The sequence below is a fragment of the Falco peregrinus genome, chromosome 1, assembly GCF_023634155.1.
Source record: "Falco peregrinus isolate bFalPer1 chromosome 1, bFalPer1.pri, whole genome shotgun sequence".
In the NCBI taxonomy this organism is placed as follows: domain Eukaryota; kingdom Metazoa; phylum Chordata; class Aves; order Falconiformes; family Falconidae; genus Falco; species Falco peregrinus.
This window is the reverse complement of record NC_073721.1, coordinates 58,869,219-58,883,432: the sequence shown is the minus strand read 5'-3', so window position 1 is coordinate 58,883,432 and position 14,214 is coordinate 58,869,219. Positions and strand designations below refer to the sequence as shown.

Here is a 14,214-nt window from a genome sequence, read left to right as displayed (position 1 = left end):
TGCTTGTAGCAACTGTAACAGCAGGGATATGTATGTGTGAGGATGGAGGCTACGTAGTAAGGAAGAAATGTTTTTGTGGTGTGATTTAAGGATGAGAGTCTACTGAGTGAGGCCCCTGTAGGTTAAATGTTTGGCAGCTTTCCTCTGCACTCCAGGCTTGTTGAATCAAAAGACCAGGAGCCTTTTTAATACAGTGTCTTGCAAAAGAGAACAAGGGTAGAGAGAAAGAAGGAAACTTGCTTGGAATAAAAGTAGTGGTGGATATGCCAAGACAGCATCCAGGGAGGTAATCTGGGTTGAATGACTGCTTAGAGACAGGTGTGTGAGAGAAATCCTAGAAAAGGTTGTAGAAAACATCAGGAGCTTCCTGAAGAGAACTGTTAATTGTATGAACGTGCTCTGTTGGTGTTGAGTGCCTTCTTCAGAGGAAGGTTTGTAAAATGCCTTTGCTAATGGAAAGGGTTTTTGTTAGTAAGTAGCCTAGGCCATCAGTTTCTGCAGCGTGTATGTTCTCATTTGGGGTACTAAATTTTAATCCGTTTGCTGTGGACATAATCTTCCAGTTATGAAACTAATGCAAACCAATCTAGTATCGACTTCCCAAGACTGCAGAAGTTGGCGTGACTGTATTTCTACTTGCAGCTAAGGTTCATCAGCCCCAAAGCAGTGTTTTAAAGAATACATTGTGTCATGGATTATAAAGACAGTAATGCAGCTTCAGAAATGTTTGTTGTGTGCTGCTGCTGCTGTCATCTGAACAAGCTATGAACAGCGGATGATGAGATTCAAAGGCAACACACACCAGCACAAAGAGCCAAGTAAAGTGCTTCATTTGGAGAACGACTCTCCTTAGTTTCACAAACTTTGAGCCTTGATGTCTGCTCTGTGCCCATCTAAAGCTTTAAGTGCATTCTGTGGTGTGTAGGCACAGTGAGAAGGAATTGAACAGCCTGACTAAATACTATCAGCCATGACAATGTGGTGATGTCCAAAGCATTTCCCTTTAAAAATGTATAATTGCAAACATCTCTTTTGTTTAGAAGAAGGAGCTGCGCTCTAGTAGTATTTGGCTTTTTGGGTTAATACAGTGTAGTTAGAGTGGTTTTGAATTCTTACCCAATCCAAATAAGAAACCTGGAGATGATTCTGAAAGTAATTTGTCTTATGGTGTTTGTGCCGAGAAAATAATGGCAGTAGTATTTACTACTTATAACTTGTTATCCTCAAAATGCTTTTGTAGCATCCAGTTTTGTTAAAATTCTGTGTGTATATGTACATGTATTTATAAAACATAAATAGACTTTGTTCCTTAGTCTGTGGGGAGAATCATGTTACTGGGGTGTACTCGGATATCACAGAGAAGGTGCATATACATTGACCTGGATTGATAAAACTAATTACGACATTTTAAAATGAATGTATGGTTTTTCACACCAGGAGCTCTTGTCATTGGCCAAACGGAAGCGCAGTGACTCTGAAGAAAAGGAGCCACCTGTAAGCAAGCCTACTGCATCTTCAGACTCTGAGACATCAGACAGTGATGATGAGGTGAGTTTGTCATGTTATCAGTGAAGTTACTGTGAATGATTTGTCCGATTGTACCTAAGCAGTGAAAGTGTATTTATTGTACGGTATGTTTAGCCTGCTGACTTCACGGAGTGGGACTGGCCATCAGTGGACCTGATGGAGGCCCATTAAGCCCAGAGGATGTGTACTCAGAAATACTTCTTTTTTTTCTTTTAATCAGTAGGATTTGAATTGTAACTGTATACAAAACAGTCTAAACGTCTGTGGAAAAGTTGACTGCCTTTTTGATCGCACGTTCATATGTTCTGAACGGTCTGGTGATCTGCCCGCTTAAAACTAGTGTTTTTCCTCTGTAGCGCCTGTGGTTGAAGTAGTAGTGCAGCTGCTAAAGCTGGACTCTGAGTGGAGGGAGATGTTTTCAGCTTTAGAAGAGACCTTTCTTCCTCAGAGAGGGAAAGGATCAAGACAGGTGGTACTACTCTTTTACGGGTGGTAACACTGTTCTGTGTAGCTACTTTGATTCCCCAAGAACTCTGCTGTGAATGAGCTTGTCTGGTCATTTGAAAATGCAAGAGTGTGTGTTTTATTGGTGGTTTTGAAGAAAGCCAGGCAAGGAAGAATTTAGCATTGCTTTGTTCTAGCATTTTGTCAATTCTTTGTATTGTGTTTATCTGCTAGATCTGTTTTTGTTATTTGTTCTTGGTACTACCTTCTAGAGCTGGGTAAAAGTCTCTGCTTTCATCTATAAATGAAAACTGAAATAGACTTAATTAAAACGGAGGAACTGACAAACAGGTCATACAGGTATTTGAATAAAAAACACTTTCTTGAAGGCTTACATGTCTCTTGCAAGCTTTCCGCGCAATGTAGTGAGGTCATTTATTCCATCTATACTTAAAAATTTAACAGGGATCTGTTTGGGATGGATATTTTTTTCTGAAAATACAGGAAGCGCTATTCCTCGTGAGAGCTTGAAGACCAGTAGGGTAGGCCAATGATAACCTATTAAGCATTTGGTAGTGTTGCAGAGTTCTTCCAATAAATGTAAAGAATGTGTAGCTTAATCCTCTTCCGAGGCATTTTTCAAATAAATATGCTTGGAACTCTGTTTCAATCAATCCTTTTCTTTCTTTTTTTAAAGTGACTCTAATATGTGCTTAATGCATAAGGAGAGAGAGAATTGTGAATGGACTAGATATATTGGGTTTGTTATTGGGTTACCACTCAGTCTGTCACTGTGCGTGTTCAGATCTTCTGGCACGCAGCTTATTTATTCTGAGCTATGTGGAGCCTAGCTTGTCTGGAAAAGTAGACATAGGTGTGGAGAGCATGCCGATGATAAATCCTTCTGCTTTGTGTTTCTCGGAAAACTGACAGAAGAAATTACATTATTCAGATTATTATTTAGCTTGTATAACGACAAGAAAGTCTGTCTTTCTATTATACATAAATATGGCAATGAATCTCGTCACGAATTTGCACAAACCTTGCAGATGCAGTAGTATCTCTGCTGCAGCATGTACGTTTGATACTTTTTGTAATCTGTGTATCATTTCTAATTGATACTCTGTTCTTTCTGACCTCCATGCAGCAAGAGGAAAAGCTTTAGAGAAGAGGTAATTAGGACACTTGCTTCTATTCCTGTGCCTGAAATATGCATTCTGAACTGCTGCTTGTCACAGCAGGGTGAGACAGGCTGGGTTATAACAGTTCTGCTTCTGCCAGTCATTCAGCTGTGTGCATCCCTAGGCTTGACTACACTACTCCTGCTGAACGATTTTGGTTTTAATCAGTGTTCTTGTGATGGATTCGAAGTTGGCTCAACCTTGGGGTTTGGGAGAGGGGATCTAAAAGCTGAAATTGTCTTGCTGGACTTCCTGCAAGATGAGGACCTTGAGGGAAAAGCATGAAAATCATTGCCCTGGGCAAACATGCTTAATCATACCCATGTGCTTCCACGCAGGTTTTGTAGTGTGCACATTCTTTATGGTTCCTGCCAAAACCTAAAGGTTCCAGGACTGACGTTGCATGTACAGGAAAGGAGCCTAAACCTCTGCTTCAGTGGCAAATGCTGCATTCTGCATTTTTTTTAAAGGGAGAAAAGTTTGTGGGGCATAGGGGAGAGAAAGTGCATTTTGGAATTACAGAATAACAGCATGTACAAATCATGCCACATCTATACAATGGTGCCCACAGGATTTCAGTAGATCTTTAATGTTTTATCATTGTGTGTCTTGATGAGAATGTTCTTCTGTGAAAGCTCTTAGCCCCATCAGGTGTTCATGATGCAGATGGTGGGTTCTATAACGCTTTAAGGACCTCTGTAGTCTGAATCAAATTGTCTAGCCAAGGGAATGAAGCTGAGTTGCAGGCAATGAAATAGGAAGGATGCTCTGAACAGTCTTCTGGTGGATCTGTGGAACGTGCATGAGTGAATTGACTATGGACTGTTGTTCAGAGAACTGATAAACAGCAATGACTGCAGGGCTCTGCAATAAGAAGTCCTACCGTTGCAGAGAGGTATACTAAGCCGGACACAGGTGTGGAGGCAGATATTTAATTTATCTGTGGAGTAATGTGTGGCCATGACTGCTCAAGAACTTGCTATCCCAAACTGTTAGCCTGCTGCACGTAACCAGTTTGGTGTTAGCCAGGTTACTCTTGGGGTGTACGTGTCCGCAAGGTACCCTCATTGCTTATTGAAGACACGGCCTTCCTCAGTTGTAGTAGGTTAGTTCTGGGTTCCTGCTCTTCCTTTTATCCTGGTGTCATTGGTTGCAGTAAGAGAATTCTTTCTGTTGTGTGGTGAGGCCTGGATGACTTCTGCAACAACTTTACTAACATCAGCGCAGATTAGACAGAGCCACAATGCTGTAGGAGGTCCTGTTTGTTTCTCTCAAAAGGTTTGTTGTTAGCAATGCTGATGTGTGTCTGTGTCATCCTTCTGCGCTTGTTCTAATGTTGTGAGGGGTTTGGTTGTGCCTTTTAACAGCTCTAGGGTAATAGCAGAAAGAAGGACAAGAAAAGCTATATTGTGAACGCTTGGCAGCAGCCTGGAGTTTAGTGAGGAATGTCTTTTTCTGCCTTTATTTGCAAATGTACAGATTTAGTAGGAATGGTATAGCTGAAGATCTTGTCAAGAGCTATGGGACAGAGGAGGAGGTGAGCAGTGGTCATGCAGCTAGTGAGGAAACTGGTCTCCAGTAACAGTTGGCGTAGCAGGCTTTTTATGCCTTTTTATGCTTTTTATGTTATCAGGAAAGGACTTGAAAGTTTGGATCTACTTACTGCACTTTGAGTTAACGCAATCTAGAAAACCTTGGATTATCGGAAAATTGCATGTGTTCCTTCTGTTTTGGGGTGTCTTGTGGGTTTGTAGAGATTGTGATGCTAAGTGTTGTCTTCTCCTGTGTGCTTTTATTTTGTAATACTGCTTAATTAGACCTTCAAGAATGAGTGGGTTCTCCAGTCCTGTGAGGCCTTTGCCATACATTTTTTGTTTCAAGCTTAAGAAATTTGAAATGATCTGTGCTTTAATCTTCTTATACACAGTCTTACAGGCTGTGTGCTTTGTAACTGACTTTTCTTGGAGACAGTTTCCTTCAGCTGTTAACGGGTGCAATAGTAAAGCTTTCCTTAAGGAAGAGAGGTGCTGTTACTTTCCTGCCCCAAAGTGCAAGCGCAAATCTGAATAGCACAGGCTAATTGCGTGGAGGCCAGCATGTCCAAAGAAGTAATGCAAATCAGTTGTGTACAAAACTAGTATAAAATTTGGTCTGCAGGTAGCTTCTTTAAATTGCAAACTAGCATGGGGATAACTTCTGGGAACTCTAATTTATGTGGTATGAGAGTCTGCAGGAGCTCTGAAGTGGAGCAGGTTGCTCCAGAAATAGACTCGTGGTGGTATTGGAATTGAGTGTGTGACTTTTACTTTTTTCTCTGAATGGACTTTCCCTTTGTACCCAAGGAGCAGTTTTTGCTGAGAACAATCCAGTCATAAGGCACTAATATCTATCTAGAGAAGTCATTAAGTCTTTGTTGGTCCAGATGATGCTTGCTGGCTGGTGATGCTAGAGCCATGCAAGGCGCTTGTTGACTTAGTGTTTTATGGCTGTTGCCATCTCCAGCTGTTTGGCCCAGGCTTCCTAAATAAAACATTGCAGGTTTTTACAGCCAGTGGCATCCCGGAATTTGTTTCAGTTATGGAGAGTGCTGCTTCATTCGTATTTAGTATCTACTATCTCGATGTTTCCACTCAGCAGTTCTTGCTATTTTTCAATACGTGGACCCCTCAAAATACTTCTAGAGTATATGTCGACTTGCAGCTTAAACTGAATTTGAACCTACTATAGGTAGATGGGTTTTTTTTCCAGTTACTTGTAGTTGTCTTTCTGTGAGCTCCTTTGAGCAGTACTTGGACAATGGGTGAGGGTGGATGAGGTGTCAGGTGATATTTTGGCCCATGAAGCCTTTCAGGCAGTTCCTGGCAAAGCCTGTTCTATGGCTTCAGGAGGTGTTTCCTTTATTTGCTTATCTCCTTTCCATGTTGGTGTTGACACCTTGAGTCTCCTCTTTGTGTTTAAAATGATCCCTTAAGTTTTCTAATTACTGAACTGGTGTCATTGGGAAGGTAGTTGGGTGGCTTGCCTGGAGGACTGCCTTTTGTTTTTCCTATATGAATAGAGGAGAATGGATGAAAGTTTTTAAGCTGGGCTAATGTATTGTAACTTGGTACAAACTTATCTGGCCAGGGAAAGGAATGCCTTGGTAAGGGACCTGTTTTGCTTTGGTGTTGTGGTTTGTCATTTGCCTTTTGCTTATAAAAGCCATATCCAGAATGGAAGGATATTGTTGCAGGGACAGGCTGGTAACCTTTGCTGTGCATCTCTGTCTGATTTGATGTTAAAAAAAGAAATAAGAATACCTATTTGCAAAATAAAATCTCAGTGGATAATGCATTTAGATGCTGTGTGAGTAGAAGAAAATTGCAACTATCTGAGCAGTGGGGGTAAAACAATTCTGCATTCTGCACTATCAGAGCTTGCTTTTTTCTTCTTTCTCCTCAATCTCATTTCATCTCCCTAGTGGAAATATGTTCCAGGTTTGCTGAGCTATAAATTATTTTCTTCGATGATTTTGCGTAGTTGCTTTTGTAGAAGATGACTTATAAATCTGGCTAATTTCTAATGTGGGTTCTGTTTTTTTGGTGGTTTGGGGTTTTTTGGGATTTGCGTGTGTGTTTGGTTTTTTTGTTTGTTTATTATGGGCAGTCCATTCTGGGTACTGGGGTTTAACCTGGACTACTTAGAATTGTGGAATCATTTAGGTTGGACAGGACCTTTAAGACTGAGTACAGCCATTTCTTGGGAAAATATGCAAGCTATTGGCACTGTGAACCTTGGAAGCAAGAGGAAAAATTGAAATGTTCTTCTGGCTACTTCCTGTGAACGAACCATAAAGCTCTGTTGTTTGATAGTACTAAACAGTAAGTAGAAAGCCATGTTGCAGCACACTTCTGCATGGGTTTATTAACTTGCTGTGTCTGGAACCATGGAGGGTTCCAGATGGTGGCTGAGGAGGCAGCAGTGAATAGAGGGACTGTTTAGAGGAGGCGTTATAATCATGGAAAATGTGTGAGAATTGTTCACTGGTTCTGCCTGGCTGGAACATGGAAGAGGGAACCTGGAGAAGCTGTAGCAGTAGACATGTTTTGGAAAATGTGGTGGTTGTTTGCTGTTTGGGATGCGTGGAGCTAAGGGAAACAGAGCAAACAAACACTTCTGACTAACTGTGTGCATTTTTGCTTCATGTTACATGCAAACATATTGTTGCCTTTTTGATCCTCCGCTGCCATACTAGAGACCGAGGATGGGGCTCGATACTCTGGTTTGGACTGCAGGTTGCCATGCAGCTCATGGCTTTCCAATATTGTCTTCACCCCCCCTCCCAGACCTGCTAATCTCTGTTTTGTCTTCCTCTGCTGCAAGAAGGAACTTGATGTTGGCTAGTCTCTCTCTGAACAATACAGAGTGGTCATTCAGTGTCCAGATGACAACTGATGGTTCCTGAGCCTGCAGAGCAATCTTTGAGCCTGAAAGAGCCTCGCACTAACTACATCCTGGTTATGATGCTTTGTTTGTCCTGAAGGCTTGCTTGAACCCTTGTCCTGTAGTGGTACCAGGAATGACCAGGCATTTATGAGAGATTGGGATAGCTGAATAACCCCTGAAGCATCTGAGTTGAATGAGGAAGAATTTGGCTTTGTGACAGCGCTGAAACTGGCAGGTGACAACCAGTTACTGTGACTTAAAAGATGTAGAGGTCACTTGCTTAAACAAAAGCAGGATGAAGTGTAATCTCCAGGGCGAAATAGAAACCCAAACAAAATTTCCTAGATTAGTGCAGATTATTTTTTTATTACTTTTTTTGTTCAAGAGGTGGTTACACAGCTTTCTCTTCAGTTCTGTCTTCCTGGACCCAGGTTCTCTCCACAATTTCCCTTGTGAGTTAAATGCTGAGATCAGTGGTCTGTAATGCATGTATCTACAGCTATTAAACATTTTATTAACTGAAGTCCCGCTGTTTTAATCTGATCTTAACTTCTTTCATCTCAGCCTGACCTCTCAAGGTCTTGCTCTAACTATGGTGTATACTACGGCTTTCTGTGTGCTGCTTTCTTGCCAGACAGCATGCTGACGCAAGGTGTAATTCAGTGTTAGAACACTGAAAGAAGTGGCAGAGCTCTGGGAAGGAGGCACCTCTGCATCCCTGGTTCAGAGGGCTCTGCTCTTCCTTGCTAAATGCTCAGTTTCACTTTCTCACTGTTGTGTTTTCACTAGTATGCTGGCAGTGGGTGAGCTCTTGAACAAATAGCAAAAATGCACTTTTCTGTCATATTTGGGGGCTGATTCCTTAACGTTGAGGTCTGAGCAGATTCAGGCAGAGTACGTGCTTGTTCTTAACTGATTTACATGGGCATAATCAACCAGGAATATTGTTAGACAGCGGTATTGTAATACTGAACAAGTAAAACTTTAATGTGGAATCCAATAAAGACTTGAGTGCCAGCTCAGGCTGATATCAAGTGAGATGCTTTCTGTGCAGTTTTTCACCTGTCCTGTGGATGAAAACAGAGTGGGGTAACTGCATAGGGCATGCATTGCAGTTGGTACACCACTAGGTAGCTGTGTGTTTACCTCAGAAAAGAAAACTTCTGCCTGGCCTTTGACAGATGCTTTTGAATACACAAGCTTATGCTTAAAGATGATGATGAAGCAGCTAGTAATATGAAAGGTGCAAGGCTGGGGGTGAGAATAATCAAAACGTAGGAAGTACTAAAGATATTAGTAGATCAGGTTGTAGCTTCGAACTACTTGGCTGAGTTCGATTTAAGAGTATTTGAACGCCAGGGTTCTCTGAAGATGGTGCGTAATCGGGCAGAAGTAGTAATCAAATTTGATGGAATGATTACTGCTTGCAGAGATGGACTTGATTCATCTCCCAGGAAGAGGTGAATGGGTGAGAAGCCTGATGTTTGTGTGCACCTGAGGTCAAATCTAAAGAATATTTATTTTTTCCAGTTAGTTTTGAGCACAAGATCTCAGTTGTGCAAAAGAGTATTTGCTCATTTGAATTAGGAATGTATTTTTTTAGTAGACTGCGTGCTTGAACAGATGGTGATATGCATGAAGGATGAGAGTAATATACAGGTGTGGAGAGGATAAACAGTATAAAAAATATATATATGTATTAAAAAAGTATTTAGAAAGAAACTGTCTTACCCCTGAAGGTCTTGCTCCTCGAGAATTTCTAGGGGAGGTAGTAAAGTGCAAAATACTGTAAAGCCTTAAAATAATACACAGGCAATCCTAACTGATTCTGTTCCCTTCTGGCTTTACCCAGGTAGTTAGGACAATGCAAAAATTCTAATAAGTCACATGTAAGGTAAATACTAGTTCTTCTCCTGGGACTTTTGGGATTTAAAGTTGCTACCCATGTATGTGTGGTGGTATAAGTGCTGCACTTGGAAACCACAGTTTAAGTTAATTGAAGATATTATATTAAAAGAAAATGAAAATTAAGGCCTGATGTTTGTGGGGGTTTTTTATTATTTTTTTTTTCCTGATTTCTGTGATTCTGGTTTGATTCTGATTTCATCTTGGGTACGTAGATGCAGGCTGTGGCTGACATTACTGTCTATACACAAGTGAGCTCGTGGTTTGTTGCATAAAAATACAGATGCTGTGTACTCTTGGTAAAATTGAGATTTTGGAAAGACTCATATAATTGGTGTGCCTTCATGAAATCTAAAACCTGCTCTCGAATAAACTAGTTTTGGAAACACGTCTGTTGCTTCTATTTAATAGTAGTAAACTGAAGCGAATCCGTACAAATGCAGTTGGACACTTGTTTAAAATTATTTTCCTAGAAACCTCTAGTACCTCTTTTCTCCTGACAGATATTGCAGACTCTGAAGTCTTCATTGTTTTTTAAAAGAAGCACTCTACCAACTGTTGGCTTGCACTGTTAACTGTTTGGGTTTTTTAAGAAAAAAAACCACCCAAAACCAAACAACTACACAAGACCCCACCTCCAAAACTTTTGAGATGCTTTCATTTGATAAATTTCCTATTGGCTTTTTTTTTCCTTGTATGATTGATTTTTTTGCTGTCAGGTATTGGGCTGTTTCTGTTATTTTTACTCCAGTGTTTTGAGAGAGGAAGAAGAGAGTGATGTTTGTGTCTCACGATCCCTTTCTTGGTTCTTTCCTTGCAGTGGACTGTTGGAGGTTCTAAAAACAAAAAAAAGGGAAAAACGGGTAAGGCAGAGAAGAAAGGAGCCATGAAGAAACAGACGAACAGAGCTGCCTCTTCAGGCAGCTCAGATAAAGACAGCTCAGCTGAGAGCTCAGCACCTGAAGAGGGTAAGATAACACGTGTGCATCTACTTGCAGTGTATTTCCAACAGAAGGTACCCCTTTCCACACAGTGAAGAGTGAGTGGTGTTAGATGGTGTTGTTAAAGACTGCCTTCAAGGAGTTTTGTTTGTGTTACCAATGGTCTGGATGACAGTTAAGCTTGCCATGGCTTGAAGTGCAGATAATTCGGTATAGCATTGCTGTAAGCACCCCATTACAACCAAAACACTAAATACTGTTTCATCTGAAGCATGTATGACATGTTTCATTACTTGACTTTCTCCTGGAAAATTCTTTTCTTCCTTCTAGCATGTCCCATCTGTAGCATGGGTAGCATTTCTTTTTATTCCCATTGATGTATTTTCCCTTCACAAACTTCTCTTGTGATGAAAAAGGGAGAGGTATATAGTGTTGAGCGTGATGCAAATAGGAACTTACCTTGCATGCGTTTGCACTCGGTTGGAATTTGTGAATATTTATACTGTCACAGAAGAAGAAAAATAGTTACTATAACTTCATCAGAATTTTTTTACATGAATCTTGAATCTGTTCTGATGCTGGGCAAACTTCCTGTGCTCTTTCATGTTTTCATCATGCTCAGGAAGATTGTCAGGTGGTTAGTTGTGATTTCAGTTGATACTAAAAAAACAAAGTTAAGGAAGACTATGAAGGTGACTACAGTTTTGAGTATGTTAAACACAGCGGGGACAGACCAAAGCATGAAGTGACTGATTATATCGTGCTGTATATATCAGTGCCTACAAATCAGGATGCCCCAGTGTAAGCTTGCAAAGCTGGAATATAACATACTGTTAGAAATAACATGAGACCAGAATGAAAGTGAAAGAAAGGATCTTAATGGCTGCTTTGGGTGTGATGCAGTTGATTAGGTGAGATAATCACAGCACTTGGACTTGGATCAGGTTTAATGGTGGCATTACCCAGTATTACTGGGGTGTCAGCTGTTCCCTGAGCCCGTGTGCAACTGAGAGGGCTACAGTTACAGTAATAGAGCTAGCATCACAGACTTGCCAGTCCTCAGGGTAGTGTGTTCAACTTTTATCTTTTGATGTAGCAATTCATATGATGGATTTTGGTTCTTCAGGATGCTATAATGAGGTGGTGGTTAATGGTGGCATTTGAGGTGTGCACATGCACTTAACCAGGTTATGGATATATAAGCAACTTCTCAGGGACATAAGCATATAGGCGTAGAAATTTCACCTTAAGACCCCAATACCACTAACCAAAAGCTCTCCTAAAATTTGCTTGTTCTACTATTACCCAATCCGTGTTCACATGTAGTACTGCTCATTTTGTCGTTTCTTAGCATGCATATCTTAAGATGATAAAGTATTTCCTCCTGGGTTTAGCTCTCATGATATTTATGCTTTTAGTATAGTGGAAGAGGAGTGTAAAATTAATTCTTGGTATCCTTTGCTAACATGCTACAATAAAGTGGTTGGGCTTTGCCCCAGCTGAATCTTGCTGCCTTGTATTTTTGTTTTAGGAGAAGTCTCTGACTCTGAAAGCAACAGCTCCTCATCTAGCTCAGATTCAGATTCCTCATCTGAAGATGAGGAATTCCATGATGGCTATGGAGAAGATCTTATGGGAGATGAAGAAGACCGTGCTCGACTGGAACAAATGACAGAAAAGGAGAGAGAGCAGGAGCTGTTTAACCGGATAGAGAAGAGAGAAGTGCTAAAAAGAAGGTGAATTTTGTGTGTTGATACTTGGTAGCAAATCCATAGAGGGTGAATGGAGAATATGCTGACTCTGCTCTCACGTTTGAGGTCCAGGTGTTCAGCGCTATTAAGTGAATTAAGCATCATTGTGGATTTTTTGCGTAAATTGTCCTTGTTGCTAGTTGGGAAGCACACAGCAGGAATTCTGCGCATTCTTGTGAAAGTCAGTTTCTGAAAGTTTCTCAGCTGTTGAATATACCTGGTTCTGTCAGCTACCATTGCAGCCATATTACTGCTTTGCATGCTAGATACCAGACAGCCAGAAGGACTGCTTTCTCATCTGTCTTTTTTTTCTGTATTAGCTGTCACACGTTGATACTGTGATAAAAGGCTAACAAAGTGTAAGGTGTATGTGAGCTTCTGGAATTTTTTGGAAAACTATTGTGAAGCACAGAGCAGTGTTAGGGTTGCCTCTGTATGGGTGTAAAGCTGGTTGGGGCTCTAATAGAAGAGAAGGGTATTGAAATAACGAGGAGTGGTGTTGGAAATCTCATTTTTGATAGATTATTTATGGATTTCTGCCTTAGGTGTTGTGGTTTTATTTGTTACTGTAATACTGTCCTGTCAGGCAGCTTCCTTGTAGTAGAGGTATTTTTCTTCCCAAGTGTCTAACAGAAAAGATTTGGCACATGGGGCAAGTTTTTTGCAGTTTCTTACCTCTTCAGTGACATCTCTCTCTCTTTTTCTCACTTGCTGAGAAATTTCTCTAGAGGACTAACACCTGAGTAAATCATGTCAATACAAGCTGCTACTCAGACTGTCCATTTGTCCAAGCCATAGTTAGAGCACTGCCTGTGTGTGGTTTTAATACTATTTTCAATGTCTTCTCTAGTCTGCTGCCCTACTCAAGGGGATCAGAAAGAGTGAAAGATGGGATTTAGATCGGGTAGAAGGATGCCATGTTTTTTAATTTCATTTGCTGTTCCATGGTAACTGGCTGTCTTTTAGAATGAATGCTGGAGAATACTTGATAGAAGCTAAACAATGTAAGCTTGAGTTACTGATTTAATCTTAAACGAGTTTGTCCTGTTCTATGTAAAGGGGTTGGCAGATAGACCTGAGGGGGGTTAGTTATTTAACTTTATGGTAAGTTGGATCTTTCCAAACGCTGTCTAGCTCTTCGTATGTCTGTTGTGCTGTGAGTTCATTGGGATTACAGCAGGCATTGCGTGTGATACCATGCCTGTGCCTTGTGTGTTACACTTCATGGTAAGGGCATAAAGGGCAATGAGCTCATCTGGCATTTCAGTTTCTTACCTGCAAAATCCAGGTGTAAAGGACTGAAGAAGAATGGACTGTGTAGCATGCATGTGGGTAACATATTTTGAATTTCAGTTGTTGGAAGATAATCTTTTTCTTGTGTTTGTCCATGTGCACACTTCACTAAAGCAATGGCCAGTCCATGGTGCAGTGGAATCTGTCACAGGACAGTTCCAGCAAAATCAGTACTCTTCTGAAGACAGTGGCTGAAAATAAGATTTCAGGGAGACATATTTCATGAATGTAGAAATGGAAGTGACTAAATTGGACTGCAGAAACTGACAGAGTCTGATTTGGATTGTAACTGCTAAAGGAGAACTTGCTGTGACTTTTCTTGCGGTCATTCTTATACAGACTGGTGCCAGTAGAAAGGTGGAGTTTAAGCAGTGAAAAGGTAGCATGGTAATGGCTTTAAACAACCAAGTTTTTAGCTGTTGAGATTCAGATGATGTGAAATAGCCAATTGTTTTTAGAGTTGGAGGCAGCACACAATGGACACTGCACTGGCAAGGATGGAGTAAGGACAGATTTCTGGGGAGCAGCCATTACTATGCGGTCTCATCAGCCCTTTAAGTTAGCTGTCTGTCAGCCTGCACTTTTCTGTGCTCAGGTTTTCTTCACCTTATTTTTCTTGTGGAGGGAAGGGATTGGGAATGGAGGACAGAATAGCGTTGAAAGGTTATCCATCTGGGGCAAGCAGTGGAAGTGTTTCTTACAGCCTGCTAACAACTTAAGCTGTTGCAGCATCTGGGCAGTACTTTG

At 40.9% G+C, this 14,214-nt stretch overlaps 1 protein-coding gene across 1 annotated transcript in view; it reads left to right on the top strand.

Annotated features, from left to right (window-relative positions):
• The window catches only part of RTF1 (RTF1 homolog, Paf1/RNA polymerase II complex component), a 30,737-nt gene that overhangs the window by 1,249 nt on the left and 15,274 nt on the right, over positions 1 to 14,214 (top strand). The window contains exons 2-4 of the mRNA XM_005231554.3: positions 1,438 to 1,548; positions 10,303 to 10,450; positions 11,955 to 12,159. Coding sequence (XP_005231611.1) covers positions 1,438 to 1,548; positions 10,303 to 10,450; positions 11,955 to 12,159 — 464 coding nt within the window. The remainder of the gene's footprint in view (positions 1 to 1,437; positions 1,549 to 10,302; positions 10,451 to 11,954; positions 12,160 to 14,214) is intronic.